Raw genomic sequence first — 21,843 nt, 5'->3', positions numbered from 1 at the left:
CCACTGTCCCCCCTCCTCCTGTCCACTGTCCCCCCCCTCCTCCTGTCCACTGTCCGCCCCCTCCTCCTGTCCACTGTCCGCCCCCCTCCTCCTGTCCACTGTCCGTTCCCTCCTCCTGTCCACTCTCCGTCCCCTCCTCCTGTCCACTGTCCCGTCCCCTCCTCCTGTCTACTGTCCGTCCCCTTTTGATGTCCACTGCCGTCCCCTCCTCCTGTCCACTGCCGTCCCCTCCTCCTGTCCACTGCCGTCCCCTCCTCCTGTCCACTGCCGTCCCCTCCTCCTGTCCACTGCCGTCCCCTCCTCCTGTCCACTGCCGTCCCCTCCTCCTGTCCACTGCCGTCCCCTCCTCCTGTCCACTGCCGTCCCCTCCTCCTGTCCACTGCCGTCCCCTCCTCCTGTCCACTGCCGTCCCCTCCTCCTGTCCACTGCCCCCCGTCCCTCCTGTCCACTGTCCCCGTCCCTCCTGTCCACTGTCCCCGTCCCTCCTGTCCACTGTCCCCGTCCCTCCTGTCCACTGTCCCCGTCCCTCCTGTCCACTGTCCCCGTCCCTCCTGTCCACTGTCCCCCGTCCCTCCTGTCCACGTCCCTCCTGTCCACTGTCCCCGTCCCTCCTGTCCCCTGTCGTCCGTCCCTCCTGTCCCCTGTCGTCCGTCCCTCCTGTCCCCTGTCTTCCGTCCCTCCTGTCCCCTGTCTTCCGTCCCTCCTGTCCCGTCTTCCGTCCCTCCTGTCCCGTCGCCCGTCCCTCCTGTCCCCTGTCGTCCGTCCCTCCTGTCCCGTCGTCCGTCCCTCCTGTCCCCTGTCGTCCGTCCCCTCCTGTCCCCTGTCGTCCGTCCCTCCTGTCCCCTGTCGTCCGTCCCTCCTGTCGTCTGTCCCGTCGCCCGTCCCTCCTGTCCCCTGTCGTCCGTCCCTCCTGTCCCCTGTCGTCCGTCCCTCCTGTCCCGTCGTCCGTCCCTCCTGTCCACTGTCGCCCGTCCCTCCTGCCCACTATCGTCCCCCGCCCCTCCTGCCCACTGTCGTCCCCCGCCCCTCCTGTCAAACTGTCGTCCCCCGCCCCCTCCTGTCCACTGTCGTCCCCCGCCCCTCCTGTCCACTGTCGTCCCCCGCCCCTCCATTCCACTGTTCGTCCCCCCTCCATTCCACTGTTCGTCCCTCCCCTCTGGGGGGGGGGGGAGAACGGAGAAAGAGGGGTAGCACAGAAATAGGTGATGTGTGGCCATTTTGAGTGTACCAGGGAAAGGATGAAGCGTCATTTGACACGAAATGCGTCACGCAGCTACGTGACGCCGGACACCTGGAAGCCGACATCCCCCTGCCTCCATGAGGACGCCAACTCCAAATTGCACCACTCGCATTTAATAACTTGCTGGCTGGACTGCTTTTCTGATTCCATCTTGGACTGTGAGATTGCGGGATCCTTCAGGATCTGAACCTCCGTGGGTGTGTCCTTGTGAATGTTGATCTACATGATCTGGATGACTGGATCTACATGATCCTATTTTATATGTAAGTGTATTTTGTTCTTTTTATAAAATGTTATTGTGTTGGAACTAATCCTGTTTTCCTTTTTGTGCTTGTTGCAGGACGGCCTGTAGCCGAGGTCAGGGAACAGTCCACACGTATAGTTTCAGGATAAATGAAAACGTTCAGTGGCTTTATTTCTCCACAGCAACATAACATGCGGGTACACTGTCCCTTTAAACAAAACAAATCCTGCTCCACATTGGGAGAAACTGACTAACACAGCAGGCCTATCTAGCAGGCTGGCTGGCTAAACCATAACCAAACCATAAGTGTACTTTAAGCAGTCAAGAAAACAAATGAACAATCCTTACTTTGGTTGAAGTAGTGACTTTGGTGAAATCCCTCTGGCTAACAGCTCACATAGCAGTGTGCTCCTATCTAAGGCAGCCAGCTACTGCCAGTAACAAGATCCTTTTCTACCTTGCTGGCTATCAGGTGTCAGCTTACATCCTGATTACCTAGCTTCCACCTGAGTTAACCCTTATGAGTGCTGGAGGAAGCACTCAGACATATGTCTCCCAGGCATAACTGATAGGGGTTGACTTCACCCTGTCACAGTGCTCTTTTTTGTTTTATATAGTTTCTTAAAAAAGCAGGATAAAACAGAAAATCCTATACAGTACATTATCATTTGTCAGGGTTTTCCCCCAGAGAGGTCACTGGCGTAGAAAGATGGAAATCCCCGTGTTTGATCCCAAACACACCAATGTTGAATTCTGATTTCATAACACCTTGCTAAGACTTATGTACTATTTTTCCCCATTGAAACAATATAAGCCCACCCCTGTCGTAAAATCTGCTGCTAAGTTGCCGGTTTTATGTCAGAGAAAAAAAAACCTGCTAAAAAAATGTGTTTAAATCTTTGCCTCACTATATAAACGCACTCATAACTTCCTTTCCCTAATACTTAGACACACGTGAATCAGATCAATAGATTCAGGCAACTTTGACCGTCTTGCTCCTAAATTTGAGTGACAAATGGATATCTGTCTTTGACACCTCTTACCCATGTTGTGTGTGTGATCTCGTTGTGTGTGTGTGTGGTCTCATTGCATGCGTCTCCTTGCAACGATTACAGATATCTGAACGTTATACTCTAGCGTAGAGGTTATCGCCGGATATTCTCATTTTTAATAAATTCACTCTTTGGAGGAATACTTTTAGCCACGCTCCCTGAACCTTGCAGAACCCTCCAGGGAATTCTTTGAAGGTTATGCATTGGTAGCTTCTCTCCTTCCCTCTCTCTCCCCAACATAATTATCACTAACGGCCATCATAGTTAATGCACTGCTCTTTCTGGCTAAAAACAGAACTTAATATTACGCTATTGGGCTGTGAAGATCCACGATAAGTAAGGCGCTGGTTAACGTCACGTAGCTTATGTGGATCCGGCCCCAAGAATTCATTCTTATGCGGCTGAACGGTCCATTTATTGCTTCGTGTATTTCAATATTTTCTGATTTAGAGGATTCACAGAGCGGTCCTTACTTCTGGGGTGATAATATGGCAGCGGGCATTATTCTCAGGATAAGGTCATATTAGACATGGAAACCTCCTTGTGATCCTAGTACATTTCTAATATGACCTTATCCTGTGAACAGAATCTGAAACAGAAACCCCCCAAACTAGATAATATAAAGTGTTTTGTTGGGGAGCAGTTTTGGTGGTGAAATAACAGATACTGCAAATTATTTAAGATGGGAAGACGTTGTTTGTATTGTAATAATGAATGCACCTTCTCCCACATTGCTTTCATAGCAGAACTGCTATTCTTGGTACATTATGAAGGGAGTTTAAATGTCGCTGCCCTCATTGGGGGTCGCAGATTTGTTGGGCTCAGGCTGGTACTAAAGAGATTTCAGCAGATCCAAAATAACTGGAAGAGAACAAGAAAAAATGCATTTAAATAAACACTCTCAAGTCTTTTCACTATCCAAACTGAACACGTAGAAAGGGATTTTACTGCAATTTCCTTCAAATGAGGATACTTTGAACGGTTATGGTGAAAAAAACAGCTATTTTTACTAAGCGGTGCTACTTCACAAGCCACCCGTCAGCCCCGGAAAACACCTTACAGCAGTGGTTCCCAACTCCAGTCCTTAAGGATATATCTGCTTCAGCACAGGTGGTGCAACCAAACTGAGTCACTGATTGAGACACCTGTGCTGGAGCCGGGATATCCTGGAACCCTGACCTGTTGGGGTTCTTGATGGTTGGCGTTGGGAACCCCGGCTTTGCAGCGTTTTTGAGTGAATGGGCCACAATGTGTCTTCTGGATTCGGAAGGTGTTTTATGCAGGCGCTAGAGATGGGAGATCTCTTGGTGTGCATTTAGATCCGCTTCGGGTCGGCCAGTTCATTTGGTCCACGCTTCAGTCTCAAAAAAGCAAAGCCGCCGTTTCCTTTTATTTTAGAGAGCAATTTGAAATCCGTGGTCGGAATGTTAGAAATCTGGACACGGATAAATCTGCGGGGCGGCGTCTCGCTCTCTCCGTGGATTAATCAGTGTGCGGATTTGTAACAATCTGGCCACAGACTGGAATCCGCGGATCTGGACTGATCTGCACGGATTTTTTTAGTGCCCAATTCGCAGACGGATTTTGGTGGGGGAACGGATGTGGTCCAAAAAAATCTGGTAAATTCCGGGAAACAGATTTGGACTGTTCGCCCCTCTCCAAGTAGCACCGGCTACTAAACACGGTCCAAAATGAGATACTTTGGAAGGCCAATGATAAAAAACATTTGCTTATTGTATTGTATGTCTTTATTTATATAGCGCCATTAATGTACATAGCACTTCACAGTAGTAATAAACGGGGTAATCAAATAAATAACAGATAATATAAATAACAGGTCATGGGAATAAGTGCTTTAGATATAAAAGTAACATTAAGGAAGATGCCATAAGACTCCATGGCTACAACTAATTTGTTGTAGATCGGAGATCCTATTAAATCTAAGAAGAAAAATCATTTTCTAAAGATGGAGAAGGATTTAGGAGTGCTGGTAGACAGCAGGCTTAGCAATAGTGCCCAAAGTCATGCAGTAGCTGCAAAGGCAAACAAGATCTTATCTTGCATTAAACAGGCAATAGATTGAAGAGAAGTAAACATAATGATGCCCCTTTACAAAGCATTAGTAAGACCACACCTTGAATATGGAGTACAATTTTGGGCACCAATCCTATGAAAAGACATTATGGAACTAGAGAGAGTGCAGAGAAGTGCCACCAAATTAATAAAGGGGATGGACATTCTAACTTATGAGGAGAGACTAGCTAAATTAGATTTATTTACATTAGAAAAGAGGTGTCTAAGAGGGGATATGATAACTATATAATAATATATTCGGGGACAATACAAGGAGCTTTCAAATAAACTATTCATCCTAAGGGCAGTACAAAGGACTCAAGGGCATTCCTTAAGGTTGGAGGAAAGGAGATTTCACCAGCAACAAAGGAAAGGGTTCTTTACAGTAAGGGCAGTTAAAATGTGGAATTCATTACCCATGGAGACTGTGACGGCAGATACAATAGATTTGTTCAAAAAAAGGTTGGACGTCTTTTTAGATAGGAAAGGTATACAGGGATATACCAAATAAGTATACATGGGAAGGATGTTGATCCAGGGAGTAATCTGATTGTCAATTCTTGGAGTCAGGAAGGAATTCATTTTTCCCTTTATGAGATATCATTGGATGATATGACTCTGGGGTTTTTGTTTGCCTTCCTCTGGATCAATAAGTAAGTATAGATATATGATAAAATATCTGTTGTCTAAATTTAGCATAAGTTGAACTTGATGGACGGAAGTCTTTTTTCAACCTCATCTACTATGTAACTACTTGTAACTATGTAACTATAACTATGTATGTAAAGTGGGGGCTCCTATGACCGTCTCGGCAGCAAATAATTATTTCACTAGTTCAGTTTTTTTTATTCATATTTCATCTATAATGTAAAGGTTTCACTTGGTAAATTAATTCTATATTCAGTGATGCAGCAGCTTTAAGATCCACATGGCCTATCGCAGATCATTTAAATAACAATGTTATATGTAAACCCAGAAATAGCTCAGCCACGGTGGGATTAATATAGAGTTTGGGATTAGGATTAATATAGGGCATTGAATTAATAATATAGGGCATTGGATTAATAATATAGGGACAGCCCTTCCCCACAGTCAGCTGATATGCCCCCTCTCTCCATCCCCCTTGATTCTCCATACCTCTAGCAGAGGGGCGTTCAGTAGGGTCCACGGCCCGGCTCCTCTTGATGAGGTCACTCAGGACAGGGGGGCAGTCTGCAGGGAGGCCAGTGTCCACCTCTACACACACCCTCTTGTATATGTCACCCGGCTTCAACTCAGAGACAGACTGGCCTATAGGTACATAAACACATTCATTATACAGAGCTTTAGTCTGCTCTACCCAATCAAATGAGCAGTCACATACATTATTACCATTTGTTTATAAATCCCAAGTATATATTAAAACCCGTTTAAAAAAAAGTCAGTGATCAAGTGGGGTCTCAGACCTTACAGGGGTTGGGAAACTGGGCGCTCTGTGTGGTCTAAGTCAGGTGTGCGGAATGTTTATTCCGAGGACCCTTCTGCGCATGTGCCGAGGCCCGCGACCGTCTCTGCGTCATGATATCACTTACGGCATGCATTTTTGTGACAACGAATTATATTTTCCTCATCAAAACTCTGTATGCGCAGCAAAGAAGTTTCACTTACAAAAAATCCTGGGTGACGGAGAGGGTGGGTTAACAGGTAGCTCCTCCCCACCCCATTGTGGGTCACCTGGCTACGAGGCTAAGGCTGGGATAAACGTGCTGATACTACTGTACTTACAGCTGATGTAGCATTATCAGATGTTTAACACTGGTATTATAAGGAAGGGGGGGATAAGTATTGGGGAGGAGGTGGGGCGATAGAGATGAGGGGGAGAGAGAAGAGGAAGGGGAAGAGAGATAAATGGGAAGAATGGGGGAGACAAAGAAGGAGGGGGAGAGAGAAGGTGTGTATGTGTCTGATAGATACAGTATATAAATCAGTTCCTTTTTACTTACATACAGTACTTATGGGGTGTGACTAGTTGGACTATTTACTGTGTGATGCCTGAGTGAGTGATCTTAGTTGTATCAAGAACAGGCTGTTGTAATTGAAAATATGATGTAAGCAAAGCAATTAATTTGGGCCCCTCTGGCAGTAACGGGGTTAAAATAAAATATTTTCATGACAAATGCTTGTTTATGATAAATAAACCTCTGTGGGACTGCAGCAAACGTTAAATCTTTCCCAGCATCCTTTATGACTTGTAGTTAAGCTCTGTCTTTTCACAGTGTGGAGAACTGGGGTTAGCCCAGGACCCTGCAGGGAGTAGGACTTGCCTTGTAATGGAGTTATTCCACTTGCAATCTCCCAAAACACAATTCCCAGACTGAAAGCACAAAGACAGACAAAGGAATTAATTAAATAATCAACATGTTAAAAGGAACGTTGCATGTTTAGTGGGTAAGTGCTTCTAACCTGCTCAGAAAACGAACTGCATAACAACACTGTATGAACTTATACAGGGGGGTATGTTTATTACCAGAGGTAGAAGTTTCCCACCCATCACATTGAAATACAGGTATCAAGAATGGACTTCTGCATCTTACAATAATGGTATTAAACAATAATAGAATCCAAATTTCCTTTTTATTTGAAATTGAATTATAATAATTTGTATAATTCCAAAGTATTTTAGAATTAGAATGGAGCAGAATTCTTGCAGCAACCTGAGATCATGGAATCTTTAAACTAATCTGAAACGGAGCGGCACACACCCTGGTACACTCAAGTCCAACACCTTAACCGCTACACCTCCAAAACAGACCATGTTGGTGTCCCGCACTGACCTGTAAATCTCGCTGCGCTTGTTGTATGCATTAATGTCACCCAATGTCTCAGGGGCGATGTAAGCCCAGTCGCTACTCTCCTGCCGCTTCTTTACATTGGAGCTTCTCCCCATGGAGGTCTCAGTCTTAGAGAGCTCGAACCCGGCCAGCTGAGGAGAGAATGAGAAGATGGGGCAGTGATTCCCGGAGGGTTTGCAAACCCCTCGGTGTTTGTGAGGTTTGTCCAAGGGGTTTTCCCCAAAAAATATGTAAAGTTGAATTGCAGGCAGTATAGTGGCATCAGTGCGTTCCTGGGCTATGTTGGCACCACGCACTTCGTAAGGCCCCAAACTGCACCGACGGGATAGCAGGAGCTTCCAAATTCGCTCCCCACAATGCTCTACATTTGAGTCGGCAATACAATGTATTAATGAAGGCTTTGCGGAACAAATATTTTCTAGCACGGGGTGCATAGTTTAAAAAAAGGTTGTGAACCACTGAGTAATGGTGACCAGCCAGCACCAGGCTACCAAGGGCAGGGCAGACCAATCCCGCTTGTGTACAGTGGCTCTCATTCTCTGTAATACCTTATGTAACTTAGCAAACGGATTGTCCCATACCCAACGCGAAAGACTTGGAAGAACTGATGGGCCTTAAACTGGAAAACTCTCCCCACTTATCAGGGACGCTCATCCTGCTCCCGGAAGTCCTCCTTTTCCATTTCAAACATAGCTGCGGTTCTCAGAGGACCTTGTTCGATATGCTGGAAAGAATGTATCTCTTCTCCAGCACCGGGAAGCAGCTTCACAGCATGTTGTATAGAGGTCAAAGAGTTATAAGGCCAACTAGCATGTTGGCCTTTCAGGATGTTCAGTGAATGGGATAGGAGCGCCCTAAGGGTTAAGGCTGATTATTTATAAGTTATTCAGAAGTACAGATGTAACGTGACATTGTTCCCCAAGATAGCACAACATATCCACTTTATGAAGCCGTATATCACCGTTTCACAGGAATAATGAAACCTGCTACATGGAGCCATGAGTGTTGGATGTAAGAACGGTGGGCGGGAGAGAGTGGTGGAGATGGAGGCAAACTCAAAGACCTAAAGAGGGAAAGTGACAGCGGGAAGAGGACGCGGAATCGCAGCGAGAGAAAGGGCTAAAGCGACGTTCATGAACAAGCTCCCAGGTATCTATTGTACTGGTACCTGAAGCGACAGCATTAGGCCTTGCCCCCGCTGCCTGGACGCTGCGCTCACGAGAGCCCTCCCCGCAATGGCGCCGGGCCCGCTGCGAGGGGGGGGCCGCAGCGCTCGCGCGAGAGCTACTCCTGCTCTCAATAGAATTGAGAGCAGGAACTCGCGTCGAGCGGCTAGGCACGCCCCCCGGCGGTTCAGCCAATGAGGGCGAACCTGCCGGGTGACGTCATGGCCGCGCCCCCGTCACTCCTCCGCCACGCCCCCCCCCCCCCCCCCCCCCCCGGTCTCTGCTCCTGCAGTGAGCTGCAGACCGGGGAATCGCCGGAACGCGCAGCCAAAAGCGCGGGCGCACATTACAGCGCCGTGACCGGGGCCTTAGCCTTACAGTGCCAGGCTTGAGCCCTTCCATGACTCCGATGAGTAACGTAACATAAGGATGTTTATCTGTATGAATTTACAGATGAGTAATATACTACACTATAGCGTCCCTGTTCCTACGTTCGAGTTTGAAGCTCTTCTGAAAAGCAGAATGGGAGGTCTGGAGTAACAAGACTTGGAATTCCTATGGGATCATATAACCCCAATTACTGTGGTATTTTTAGTTTTACATTTACACACAGTGGTCGATAAATCACCAAAAAAATCTACTCGCCGAACAAAAAAATCTACTCGCCACCTAGTACCACACGTGTGCTGCTTGGGCCAATAGGAGCTCGCCACGATGTTAAATCCACTCACCCGGGATGTGCAAATGTATAGGTTTGTCGAACACTGTTTATACATATATATACAGACACACACATACACATACATACATATAATTTCACTTATCTTGCACCATTTCCTAAAAGCGGCTGGATACTTTCATTGTTCAAATGTGTCGCAGTTCACAAGGTTCTTCCCTTCGTTATTATTTTATTTCTATATCTATATTTTATATAATTATACTGTTATGCCTCTTTATTGTAACAAGGAGATGAGTTTTACTGTACATAATACATTAAGAGTTTCTACGATTCCCCTTTGAGCGCACCTATACGGTTACCTTGAGAGCTATGTAAAATATTCAAATACTTATTTTGTCACTAACATGATGCTAAAAAGACATTTTGAAGGAGCATCAGTGCATACCATGCTGTGTCAATGTGAAATGTATTAGAGTTTTGTGCTTCAGCGTGACTCTTCTGGCAGTAAAGAGGATCTTGATGTTGCCTGTACATCAGTCACCGGGATAAGTCGAATTATAACAGACTTTGTATATGATTCAATGGTAATGTTAGATCAGTATATAATTTGTGCTATATATAACCACATATGAGACATCTGCACACTTAGGAACAGAAAGAGATGGAGGATATCACAGAAAAATTTGAATAGTGGTGGCGGAGGTTACAAGGAGATATAAATGAAATATAATAGTGTCTTTGGTACCTTCACACAGTATGTCCCATCTACTAGGAACGTGGAGCTGCTCAGACTCCCATGCAGAATGGCTTTAAGCTTCGTCTGGTGCAACCTGCAGTATATGTAATAGAATGAGGAACGCCTAATAATAATACAGAAGTGGTACCTGATAAGGAATGTATGATAAGAGTTTGCTTATGGTACAGTTTACATGATACACGTACCTGTACAGAGCCGTTGCAACACACATTGTCATGCGAAAACGCAGCTCCCATGACAGATCCTTCTCTCTGTTCAGCAACTGTCTCAGAGTCCCTTTTTCACATAGCTCCATCACCATAGAGTAGCATGGGTTACTACCTGTAACAGTGAGGAGGGAAGGTTTAGAAAGATGGGAGAGCAGGGGATGGGGAGACGGCTGGAAGAAGTGTCAGTGAGTAAGAGAAAAATTAGGAGAGGAGTGAAGGAAGAGAGCGAGAAAGAGGGAGATAAAGCAAGATGCATGGGGGGGGGGAGTGGGAGAAAAGTGAAAATTAGCCAGAGATCTGACAAAAAGCAGCATGGGCAAACAGAGAGGTGGGAGAGAGCCAATCAGCAATCAAATATTACTATGTTTACCAGAGTTATCTATACAGATCCCGAATAGTCGTAGAATATTCGGACACTCAAATGTCTTCAATGTCTTAATCTCGGACTGAAAGGTTTTCCTTACAAGACTAGAAAAGAGAAGACCAATCTGATTGTTATCAGTCGTTTAGGAACCAACATAGGGCGATGTACAGACTAGTTACTGTATTTCAAACAGCTGTACCCCCAGTTATAGTAGGACACGTCCTCCAAAAACAAGAAGGAACTGGTGTCTCGGGACACCAGTACTTTTAACACCTTTACCTACTGGGATTATTCACTAGGCAAAACAAGGTAGTGGAATAAAATGAGGTTTATTCTGGTGAGACCAGCAGACATACATATATTTCACAAATTACAGAGAATATACACTTACTAGGGGTCTGGGGGGCGACACTCGCCTAACTAGGTGCAGGGTGCTGCTTCAGAAGGCTTACCCTGTCCGCTCCTGGTCCAGAAACGTCACAGTACCTTCCTCCGGGAAGATACCTTAACCGCGAGCAAAGCGGAAAATAGAACTTGGCCGCAAAATGCAGCACTTAGTCTCAGCTTGGCAGGCTTCTCCGGCTAAAAACGAAGCCGGTTGCTCTGCTATTTGTACTTCAGCCAGCCAACCAGAGGGGTGTGGGGAGGGGGTCGAGCTGGCACGAAAAGCCGGCCCGCGCTCCCCCGAGGGCATTTAAAATAAATGCCGGGGATTGCATGAGGCCTCTGTAACTTTACTCACCTTGCCTTCCAGCGATGCGTCTTTGTGGCAACCCGGCGTGGTCACGTCATGGCAACGTGATGTCACATGACCCCACAGTCATTTGCCGCATGAGCCGTGCAGGAGGGGGGGGAGACGGGGGTGCACCATATGTAATGCACAATAGCAAGACCTCTGGAGTGCCAGTTCCTTCTTGTTTTTGGAGGATGCATTATAGGGCTCCCCGAAGGGGTACGATCTCTGTGCACCCGAGGCACTTATATAGATCCATTGAGTGCACCGAACTTCTTTCTTCTCCCCCACTTATAGTGACAGTGCTGTATCTCAAAGGGGCACCCTCACAGACAGAATGCGACTCACTCAGCGTCTCGTAGCAGGCTGCCCTTGAATACTTTGATAGCCACTGGACCCTGGTGGTACTCCCCTCTATACAGGTCATGATTGGGTCGCTGGAGCAGCAGATCTCCACGTGTCAGGTCTGTAGCTTGGATCTCTGTGATGGATTCCCAAGATGTATCGTTCGCTGTCAACACGAGAAAACGACAAACAATAACTCTGTTATGATAAGAAATACTCCACCCAACAGTAATCAAATAGGTGGATCTCACACTAGAGGTGAAAGACAACCTACTGTACTGATGATAGAGAGGGTTATTTTTGTACCGCTGCAGCCCACACCCAAATTATTTTGCAATGGTAAAAAGAGAATTAGGGCGCTAACGTGCAGGTGTGGGAAAAGATATGTAAGGAGAACCACAAGAACCCTTAAAGTTAGAGAAATGGAGCACTTACGACTCATTAGGAAAAATGATTTGACCCACCCGGTTTCCAAATACTTTTCTGAGTGTAGCCAGGGTGGTGTTAACAAGTTTTTATTTATGGGGATTGAGAAAATCACCATGAATGAGTAGGGGGGGGGTGGTGGTGGGGGTAATAAATTAAATTTGGTAGATCGCTGAGAGGCCTTCTGGATTTTCACTTTGAGAACACGTGTCCCAAAAGGCCTGAATGTGGAATGGAATTTGAGTCATTTTTGGGATTACATGCATTTATTATTCTGATTTTTGGAATTGAAAAAATATTTTATCTTTTGAGAATGAGGAAACCCTGGCATTCTACCAAATATGGATATTTTCTTTCTAAGCATTTTTGTGACCTCTTGAGACTTATTAAGTACTAGCTGAGAGACCCGGCATTGCCCGGGATGTAATGTTCCTGCTCCTCTCTCCTCTCCCCTTCCCCCTCTCTCTGTTTGTCCCCCATTCACATCAATCCAGTTCCCCCCCTGCCCTCATTTACAGCTCTGTTTGTCCCCCTTTACAGCTTCATGCAGTGTGTGTACGTCAGTCATTGTGTGTGCGTCAGTCAGTCAGTGTGTGTGTGCGCGCGCGCCAGTGAGTCTGACGCAGAAACACAAACACACACAGACTGACTGACGCACACACACACACACACAGTCATTGTGTGCGTGTGTGTGTGCCTCAGTCAGTCAGTGTGTGCGTGCGCGTCAGTCAGTGTGTGCGTGCGGCAGTCAGTCAGTGTGTGTGCGTGCGGCAGTCAGTCACTGTGTGTGTGTGCGTGCGTGGGTGTGGGGGGTGTGTGCGCGCGCGTCAGTGTGGGTGTGTCAGTGTGTGTGTGCGCCAGTGAGTGTGTGTGTGCGTCAGTCTGTGTGTGCGCGCGTCTGTCAGTGTGTGTGTGTGTCTGTGTGCGTCAGTCTGTGTATGTGCGTCAGTGTGTGTGTGCGTCATTCAGTGTGTGTCTGTGCGTCAGTCAGGGTGTGTGCGTGCGTCAGTCAGGGTGTGTGCGTGCGTCAGTCAGGGTGTGTGCGTGCGTCAGTCAGGGTGTGTGCGTGCGTCAGTCAGGCTGTGTGTGTGCGTCACTCAGGGTGTGTGCGTGCGTCAGTCAGGGTGTGTGCGTGCGTCAGTCAGGCTGTGTGTGTGCGTCACTCAGGGTGTGTGCGTGCGTCAGTCAGGCTGTGTGCGTGAGGGTGTGTGCGTGCGTCAGTCAGGGTGTGTGCGTGCGTCAGTCAGGGTTTGTGTGCGTGCGTCAGTCAAAGGGCAGGCATGGGGGGGGTGAAGGGCAGGGGTAGGGGGGGTGAAGGGCAGGGGTAGGGGTGAAAGTGAGGCACAAATTGTTGGCAGGAGTAAAATGTCCTTACACACACACACACACACACGACGGGAGTGAGAGGTGGTGGAGAGTGGGACTGCCGCAGATCCGAGGAGGCTGCTTGGCCCCCCAGCGGCCGGGGAGTTAGCAGCCGGAGAGTTAGCGGGCGGGGAGTTAGAGAGCGCCGGGGAGGTAAGGGAGCGTTGGCGGCTGGGATAGGAGGGCCGCGCTTATCCTCCGTCCGGGAGCCGGTGCAGGGTGGCGGCGCACGCGGTGGGGATGTTGCGGAGAGGTACGGGTGCGGTGGTGAGGTAGCGCCTCGCTTCCACTCTGTCTTTCCGGGAGCCGGTTGAGAGCGAGGGGGGGGGAGCCGTAAGTTGGCAGGGGCAGGAGGGCCGCGCTTCCCCTCCGTCCGGGAGCTGGTGCAGAGCGGCGCACGTGATGGGGGGACGGGGGAACAGAGAGTGTGTGTGTGTGTCTCTCCTTTGGCCCGTCACTCCGCCTCAGGCCAATGAGAGGTGTGCGGGGGCGGGCGGGCCAAGGGAGCAATCTCATTGGCCTGGCCCAAGGTCCAATCTGATTGTCGCTAGGGACACAAGGAGGGACACAGGGAGACACATACAGACATAGATACATAGGACGCTTTCAGAAATATATAGTAAGATTTAAAGCTAGATAAAAGTTAGTAATACATCCTGTCTCTCCCGACAGGGTGTTGTGACGTATAACGCAGGGGGGGGGGGGGGGGTGGAGGTGTCTAGCGCATGAGTGTGCGCTCAGGGGTGTATGCAGGGGTTTGCACACCCGGGCGTTGTGGCATCACGACCGGCGGGGGGCATGGTATGAAGGATCTTGATGAGGCGTAAGGTGTAGGATGGGGAATGCTGTGAGTTGTAAGATATAAGCACATTATAGGATTTTGTGATTGCAGAAACTCAGGGCACACGCGAATGGGGCACAATTACAAAGTTTGCTGTGTATGTGGGGTGCAGAAAGAATTTGATGGGCACGGGGTATTTGGTGAGGGTGTACGGCAAATACATGGAGGTCACTTGAAATGGCTCATGTGTATGTAGCATTTGCACAGAGTCACTTACACAAAGAACGTTGATCTTTGATTTCCCGTCCTGCAGTGGGCGTGCTAGTTTTTACTGCAACAACCAGACGGTCCACTTTAACTGCCACATCGTCCACTTTATCTGCCACACTATCCACTTTATCTGCCACTAGTTTTAAGTGATCTGCATAAAAAAAAAAAAACTGAGGTTACTCTCCTTCACCTCCCACCATATCATTTAAATCAGACTTGTGGCATTAGCCAGTAAGCCCAGATACACAATCCATCAATGATACTTCAGCATCCTTTTCAACATACACAGCTACTGCCATTCATTGCGAAGTAACAGGCCTGCACCTATTAATAACATACCCATACTTTCACACGGCTGTACCGGCACCAACAGTGGCCCATTATTTAGTACCTGAGCCACTGAGTAAGATACAGATAATTGCGCAGCAGGGTACAATACTATTCTCTCTGTGTGACTGTCAGAAGCATTTTTCATGGTTCTTCGATTCGGAGGGCCACTGCATGTGATTTCTGTGTTCCTCATATAAAAAGTCTCGCCGGGCTGAATATTTTTTCTTGGGTACAGGTGAGGTATACTCAGGCCCCTGCCCTAGTATATACATATTAATACATCTAGGGAAGTAAAGAAGGCATAAATTGGAGACATTGCTGAGCTCATTTTTGGTGTAGATAACACATAAACCTTCCCCTGATGAATTGTAAAGGTCATTCAACAAGGTACACATTTTCCGCTACTCGGCATTAGATTGTTCTGGAATGTTCTTGACAACCAGGGAGATGTCCACCCAACAGTGCCCCCTGCTGCTTATATAAAGTAGCTAGCCATGATGTGTGGCCATTTTGAGTGTACCAGGAAAAGCCCAGATTGTGATAACACCTTTGTAGTAACAGGATCCCTGACACAGTCAATGACACGACCATGAAAGTCGGTTCAAGTGTGGGGAAGGGCATAAATACAGTGTTACACTATAATATAAAAGATGCATTTGTACCGTGTGTGTGTGTGTGTGCTAAAAGGCTTGATCCTGCCCGGATACCCGACAGTATAGCAGAGATGGAAGAGAATGCTGTGTGGAATATCATTACACGGCATAGTTCCTCCATGGGCTCTAGCAACCCCACCAATGTCGCAGTAGAACCGTGGTGCGCAACCCATTGGTCGTGATCCCCTTATTTTATTTATAACGTCTTACCAGGAAGTATGGAGAAAAGATGAACGATCCAGGGCATCTTTGGATTTATCTAAAGAAATGTAATCAGAACAAAAACACAACGTTTCATCCTTCCAAGAGGACTTTATCAAGTGACTGGCTTCCAGTCACTTGATAAAGTCCTCTTGGAAGGATGAAACGTGTTTTTTTTGTGCTGATTAAATTTCTTTAGATAAATCCGAAGTTGCCCTGGATCGTTCATCTTTTCTCCATATACTGGATCTTTTTAGGCATTTACCCCTGAACCAGTAGCACCGGTCTTTGCAAGTATTTTTGATTCTATTCATTGTGGTGTGCAGCTTCTCCTATTATATTACCAGGAAGTAATACATTGAGAGTTACCTCTCGTTTTCAAGTATGTCCTGGGCATAGAGTTAAGATGACAAATACATGGTTACATAAGTAAACAGGTATACATTATATACAAGACAATGCATGCACCGAGATAATATATATTATACGCGTAAGTAACAGTTACAGACCAGATTAAAATGTGAGACAACTTTAATTTTGAAAGAACTTAGACTGGTGGCGGCTGTGAGAGTCTCTGGTAGATTGTTCCAGTTTTGGGAAGCACGGTAAGAGAAGGATTCATGGGGGTCGTTGGCAAATTTCTGGGCTTTGCCAAAACATCACAGAATTAACTCTGTGGGCGTCCCTGCTTCTGGATGGCATCCTCATAACGTTAATCTTCTGACCGAAACAGCAGCAGTCAGAAGCAGTCTCTTCGGTTCCGTTCAGTAAGCCTGGATAGCATCGTAGAAGCCTGAATATGGGCATATCCATATTCCGACATATCCATATTCAGGCTTCTACGTTGTCATCCAGGCTGACTGAATGAGCCGGAGAGACTGCTTCTGACTGCTGCTGGGGAGATTGGGAGAGACGCGGAGAGAGACGGGCTGCTGCTGCTGCTGGGGAGATTGAGAGAGACACAGGGAGAGACGCGCTGCTGCTGCTGGGGAGATTGAGAGAGACGTGCTGCTGCTGCTGCTGGGGAGATTGAGAGAGACGTGGAGAGAGACGTGCTGCTGCTGTGGAGATTGAGAGAGACGCGCTGCTGCTGCTGTAGTGCAAGTTAGTTTATGTCACTTCGGTCAGATGATTATTGCTGCGGGGGTCCCAATCAGAAGATTAATGCTGCGGGACCCCGCAGGGTTAATCCTTGCTGTTTTTATGGCTGCGTTTAGGCGGTTCACGTGGTGGACATTTAAATGTACGGGTTGCGGCTTAGAAAAGGTTGCCCACCGCTATTGTAGTTGTTGGGGTCAAAGAGTTTCTAGCCAAAGAGGGAACAATAATGGAAGATCTTCAAAGATAGATGTGCCCCACTGTCCCCACATCCTCTACGGATAAACCCAAAGTCTCCCGAGGCACGGGCATGGGGAAGTAAGTCCATGCAATCTTGAAAGGGGAAATTTACTATCGTGGCTACGGATTTGCTCAGGTGCAAGGGCCACTCCAGGCAGTGAGCAAGACTTCAAGAGCTGGATAGAGCAGGTCACCCAGATGGTGGAAGAATGGGGTGAATCAGAGCAGGATAAGAAAGTCTGAATCGCCGAGAGCGTTAAAGGGCCTGCTATGGCTATCATATGAGCAGTTAGAGAAGGGGAGAAGCTGTCACCCCTGTTGACTAACCGCAGGCCTTACAGAGTACATTTGGAGCCACAGAGAGTGGAGAAGGAGGAAAACTTCTACTTCCAGGTTAGCCACTGAGTGCGAGATCAAACAAGAGAGTATCAGATTTGATCGGGGTAGGGAGACAGAGCCATGGAGGCATGGCCAATAAAAGAAGACCCACCTCGAGCAGGGATGCTCGGATGCCAATGTGAGGATGTTTCCCCAGCTGTGGGAGTCCCTGCCGGTGTCTCCGTGAGCTCCGTCACGTCACTTCCGGTTTGGTCAGACGTCTCTACCGTTTTTCGGGTTACTGGCTAGTACGCGTCTGTGAGTGCTCTGCGACTTCAAACACTCACAGTCAACGCGTTTTGCCAGTTGATTGGCTTAATTAGGAGTACTATTGCTTATTTGGAGATACTCCTGATGAAGCCAATCAACTGGCGAAACGCATTGACCGAACCGGAAGTGACGGAGCTCACGGAGACACCGGCCGAGGCTCCCACAGCTGAGGAGACGGTCCTCACACCAGCGTCCCAGAAGGATCAGTGGCGGTTTGCTGATTGGCTACTCACGATGTCCAAATATATTGTGAACTGTTTTTAACTTATGCAATGAGTGTGAGTACGGCTCCTACATTATAACTCCAGAATACCGGAACCTGTGCGAAGCCGGGCACTTACAGTAGCTAGTACATATTAATACATCTAGGCAAATAAAGAGGGGTTACACATATATGAGATGCCTTATCATATAGGAGAAGGTGTAGTTAACCATTTAGATTACAGCATACATTACAAAGAGCCTCTTTCCAGAGTCACCGAAGAGCAAAAATAGAATTTCACCCAAACGCCGTGCCATAAATGTCTCTGACGTATAATTGCAGAATAGTTTAGAACAGAAAGGTGCTATGCAAGTAGTTTTATAGAACCGTAGAAAAAATAAGACAAACCTTGCAGGAATTCCTTTAGTTCCATGTCCTCTTCACAATCTTTCTGATTTTCCTTCTTCCTGGTTATTTCATCAAAAACGTTTTGAAGTTGCCTGCTATTTTTCACATGCAGTTGGAGAGAGAGGATCTGGTGAGCATCACATAAACGTTCAATAATGTGATTAAACTCTTCACTAATACTGTTGGCCTGAATGGTCATTCTCCCCCGGCCCAGATTGGAGTATTTGGTTACCCAAGACACTGCATCGTTCAAAGTCTTCTCCAACTTTTTCACAACCTGCTCCAGCTCCGCGAACATCTGAGGCTGTGTCTTCAACTGCTCAATGAGCTCCATCATGGATTCGATCTTGGTCTGAAGACGATTGCACTTTTTCTTGTTGTATTTGGCCTGGCAACAAAGACTATATATAGTCTGGGAGATTGTAAAGAGAGACTTCAGAACGTCCATGTTCTAAAAGAGAGATATCAATGTTTATCAACTATAAACACACACACACACAAACATATGTTTCTCAAGGGCTAGAGCTATGGAGAGCTACGGATTGGACGTGGTTTAAGAATATACAGGTGCAGTGGGCCTCACTGTTCCCCCAGATTCCTCAACATACCCTGACATGCCTCATAATGTCATGGAGTTTCCATAGGACTCAATGATAATTGTGATGCAGAATACAGCAATATGTAAAAACAAATTAAAAAAAAAAAACAGTTAAGATCTGAAGAGGCTATATCTGTGTATGTATGTATATTGTTGTGAGTCGCTCAGCAGAGGGGTAGGAGGTGCACAGTAAAAGGTAGGTAAGAATAGTCAGTAGAGATCACCAAGGTGATCCAAAATACTAGCACAACCCAAGGGGTAGAAGAAAGAAGAGTATTTATTCAGTACAACATGTAGACATATCTGATGTGTCGGCCCCCAGAAGGTCACAAACATTGGGATAGCGAGCTCAGCCGGTCCCCTATTCCTTCCCTCCAAACTCAGTCGCCCTCTCCTCCTTCCTTCCTTCCCAGGGAGCTCAGATGGCACGCTTCCTTCCCCCCACACCATTTTCCCATCCCTCCCCCCCACACCATTTTCCCATCCCTCCCCCCCCCCACACCATTTTCCCTTCCTTGAGGAAGTAAATGCCGTGAGAACGCTTGTTCCTGTGACATTTCTTGAGCCCAATCCAGAAGCAGAATTGAGGTTTTTGCCTGGTCTTTGCCTTGCACTATGACACATCGTATCCAAACCAGGTGGTTGGGAGCTCAGATCTTTCCCTATGGCAGCCAGGGTTTGAATACAGAGAGTATATTGCATTGCAGCCTTCTCCCTTCCTATCACCGGGTACAGTTACAGGAAATCGAAACTGAAAGCACAATACATTCCTTTCCAATGTGTTCACAGCACATGCATACTGTATGTGTGTATTTATGTGTGTATGTACTGAGCTCCCTCAGTTTTTAATATAGACATGCAGTTAATAATTCCATCGCTGCTAATAATCCACAAAGTCACTCCCAACTCCCAACCAGAGTTTGGTTATGGTTTCCACACTGGAGAATCTGGGTCTAAGGTCGCGACCATAGTAGTATGAGGCAGGCCGTAGAGCGCGCGGTTGCGATGAAGCTCGACCGCGAACGCGACTCTAGGCCAGACAAATCATTTTGTTTCTGCCAAGCACCTGCCGGGTCACGTGCGCGGCTCAGCCAATGAGGATGAACCGCTCACGTGACGTCCCAGCCACGCCTCCCTGTCGCCTCGGACCTCAGTGCAGGTTTTGCGCGTGACGTCACACACGCAGCCATTGTAATCTTCGTCTAAGAGAGATTTGGAGGAGCTACCTTTCCTGCTTATGATTACAGTGGTTAGATAAGACTTATGTTCCTAAAGACGCCTTTCATTGAGCACTATAAGGCCAAGTCCCCAGTGTAGGCTGCGGCGCGCGTTACGGCGTGCACGCCGCACAGCCCTCTATGGGGCAGGCCCCAGTGGCCGTGCAAAACGCTGTAACGCGTACGCTGGCAGGGAAGACAAGAATGTTGTCTTCCCGTGCCAAGATCACATGGTAGGCGCGCAGCCAATGGAAGGGCAGATATGCCCCGTCACGGCCGTGCCCCCTGCGCATCCCATCACTCCCATACAGATCGCACAACGCGGCTTTCAACTGTGCAGGCGCGCATGCTGCACGTAATACTGGGGCCATAGCCTAAATGTATATGTATATGATTTAAGTTATGGTGGGTGTCATTTCCCAGAATCCCTTGCTGCAGTGGAAGCACTGTATGCTAGGTGATAATGGGGAAAAGCAGGGCTGCAGACCTGTCTAAGACATGTGAATGTGCTCACAAGTAATATATGTATATGTATATGTACGCATACATATGTACTATCTATATAAAGTATGTTAAAAAAAATTGCGCTACTGTAACTTTAGGATAATATCTATATACAGTAGTTCTAAACATAACTCACAGTGCCATGCAATATGTAAATACATTTACGTTTAATATCACATGAATATATATATATATCTCTGAAAAGCTGGCTTCCAGGGTAGGGGAGTTTCCAGATGAGGTTGAAAGAACCTTTAATGCCTTTAAATGTTTATAATTGAAGTAAATTGTGAGATTACAATTTGTAACCCATAACATTGCATGTGGAATAAATCTCTTTTATTGCGTTATAGCAGCGTTTTATGCTGTGTATATATATATATTTTATTTTTTACTATTATTTTTTTTACGCGCGCGCACACACATCAGACTACTCACCGTCCTTAATGTCTGCTAACAAAAAAGCTCTATCTAATCCATAGCCGTGTCTTATAACAAGAAAGAGGAAGCAGATGCTCCGTATTGTCAAAGTATTTAAAACAACTTGGGTAGTTAAGTAAAAGTTGTACTCACCAACAGAAGACAGGAGTCGCTTTGAAAAGAGACTAAGGGAAGGAAGGGAAGGGGGGCAGTCCTCAGTAACAGAAACAGCCGCACCCACATCAGGGCCAGCACAGGGAGGGAGGGGTGCAGCTCTCAGCAGACCACAGCACACACTATAGCCTAAGCTCATACACTTCGCTTGCTTGCGAGAGTGCGAGCTCTTACCTTGCCGCACGGGTGGAGCAGAAGCGATCCCTGCTCATAGTGCTGGCGGCGATGCGGGGGGCGTGGCGGACGCGTCACGATGCTGGTTCGCCCTTATTGGCTGAACCAGCTCACGTGATGCTGATGTCATGCGACAGCGCTTGAAAAAGACAAAAAAAATTGTCTCTTCAAAAGTGGTCGCTCCAGCGAGCTCTACGTCGCGCGCGCGCGCCCGCCCGCACACGGAGCGGCCTCATAGACATTAGTCAATTTGAGGTTGGCACGCGAGCGCAATCGCAGGCTGTATAATCTCAGCCTTACACAGCACTCTCACTTTCATCTATAACTCACTCTCCACCCGAACTCTCTCCCCCTCCTCTCTACCTTTATCTCTCCCACCCCCACCCAAACTCTTCGATTTCGCAGTGACGTCATAGGAGAGGAGGCGGGCTCGAGACGCGGCCG

At 47.3% G+C, this 21,843-nt stretch overlaps 1 protein-coding gene across 3 annotated transcripts in view; it reads right to left on the bottom strand.

The window, feature by feature from the left end:
• LOC142469891 (mixed lineage kinase domain-like protein) overlaps positions 1 to 21,843 on the bottom strand; it is a 53,722-nt gene that overhangs the window by 19,760 nt on the left and 12,119 nt on the right. Inside the window, exons 1-11 of one of the 3 annotated variants that reach the window (XM_075576616.1) lie at positions 21,205 to 21,354; positions 18,316 to 18,766; positions 14,543 to 14,686; positions 11,697 to 11,859; positions 10,622 to 10,719; positions 10,228 to 10,363; positions 10,031 to 10,115; positions 7,423 to 7,571; positions 6,913 to 6,962; positions 5,747 to 5,899; positions 1,642 to 3,397 (exon numbers count right to left, since the gene is read on the bottom strand). In XM_075576616.1, coding sequence (XP_075432731.1) covers positions 3,369 to 3,397; positions 5,747 to 5,899; positions 6,913 to 6,962; positions 7,423 to 7,571; positions 10,031 to 10,115; positions 10,228 to 10,363; positions 10,622 to 10,719; positions 11,697 to 11,859; positions 14,543 to 14,686; positions 18,316 to 18,766; positions 21,205 to 21,294 — 1,548 coding nt within the window. In that variant the 5' untranslated portion in view covers positions 21,295 to 21,354 and the 3' untranslated portion in view covers positions 1,642 to 3,368. Of the gene's footprint in view, positions 1 to 1,641; positions 3,398 to 5,746; positions 5,900 to 6,912; positions 6,963 to 7,422; positions 7,572 to 10,030; positions 10,116 to 10,227; positions 10,364 to 10,621; positions 10,720 to 11,696; positions 11,860 to 14,542; positions 14,687 to 18,315; positions 18,767 to 21,204; positions 21,355 to 21,843 lie in introns of those variants that run through there. The other 2 variants (XM_075576618.1, XM_075576617.1) reach the window with 2 other exon arrangements.

Source organism: Ascaphus truei, chromosome 19 (assembly GCF_040206685.1).
Source record: "Ascaphus truei isolate aAscTru1 chromosome 19, aAscTru1.hap1, whole genome shotgun sequence".
Taxonomy (NCBI): Eukaryota; Metazoa; Chordata; class Amphibia; order Anura; family Ascaphidae; genus Ascaphus; species Ascaphus truei.
This window is presented reverse-complemented; position numbering and strand designations above follow the sequence as displayed.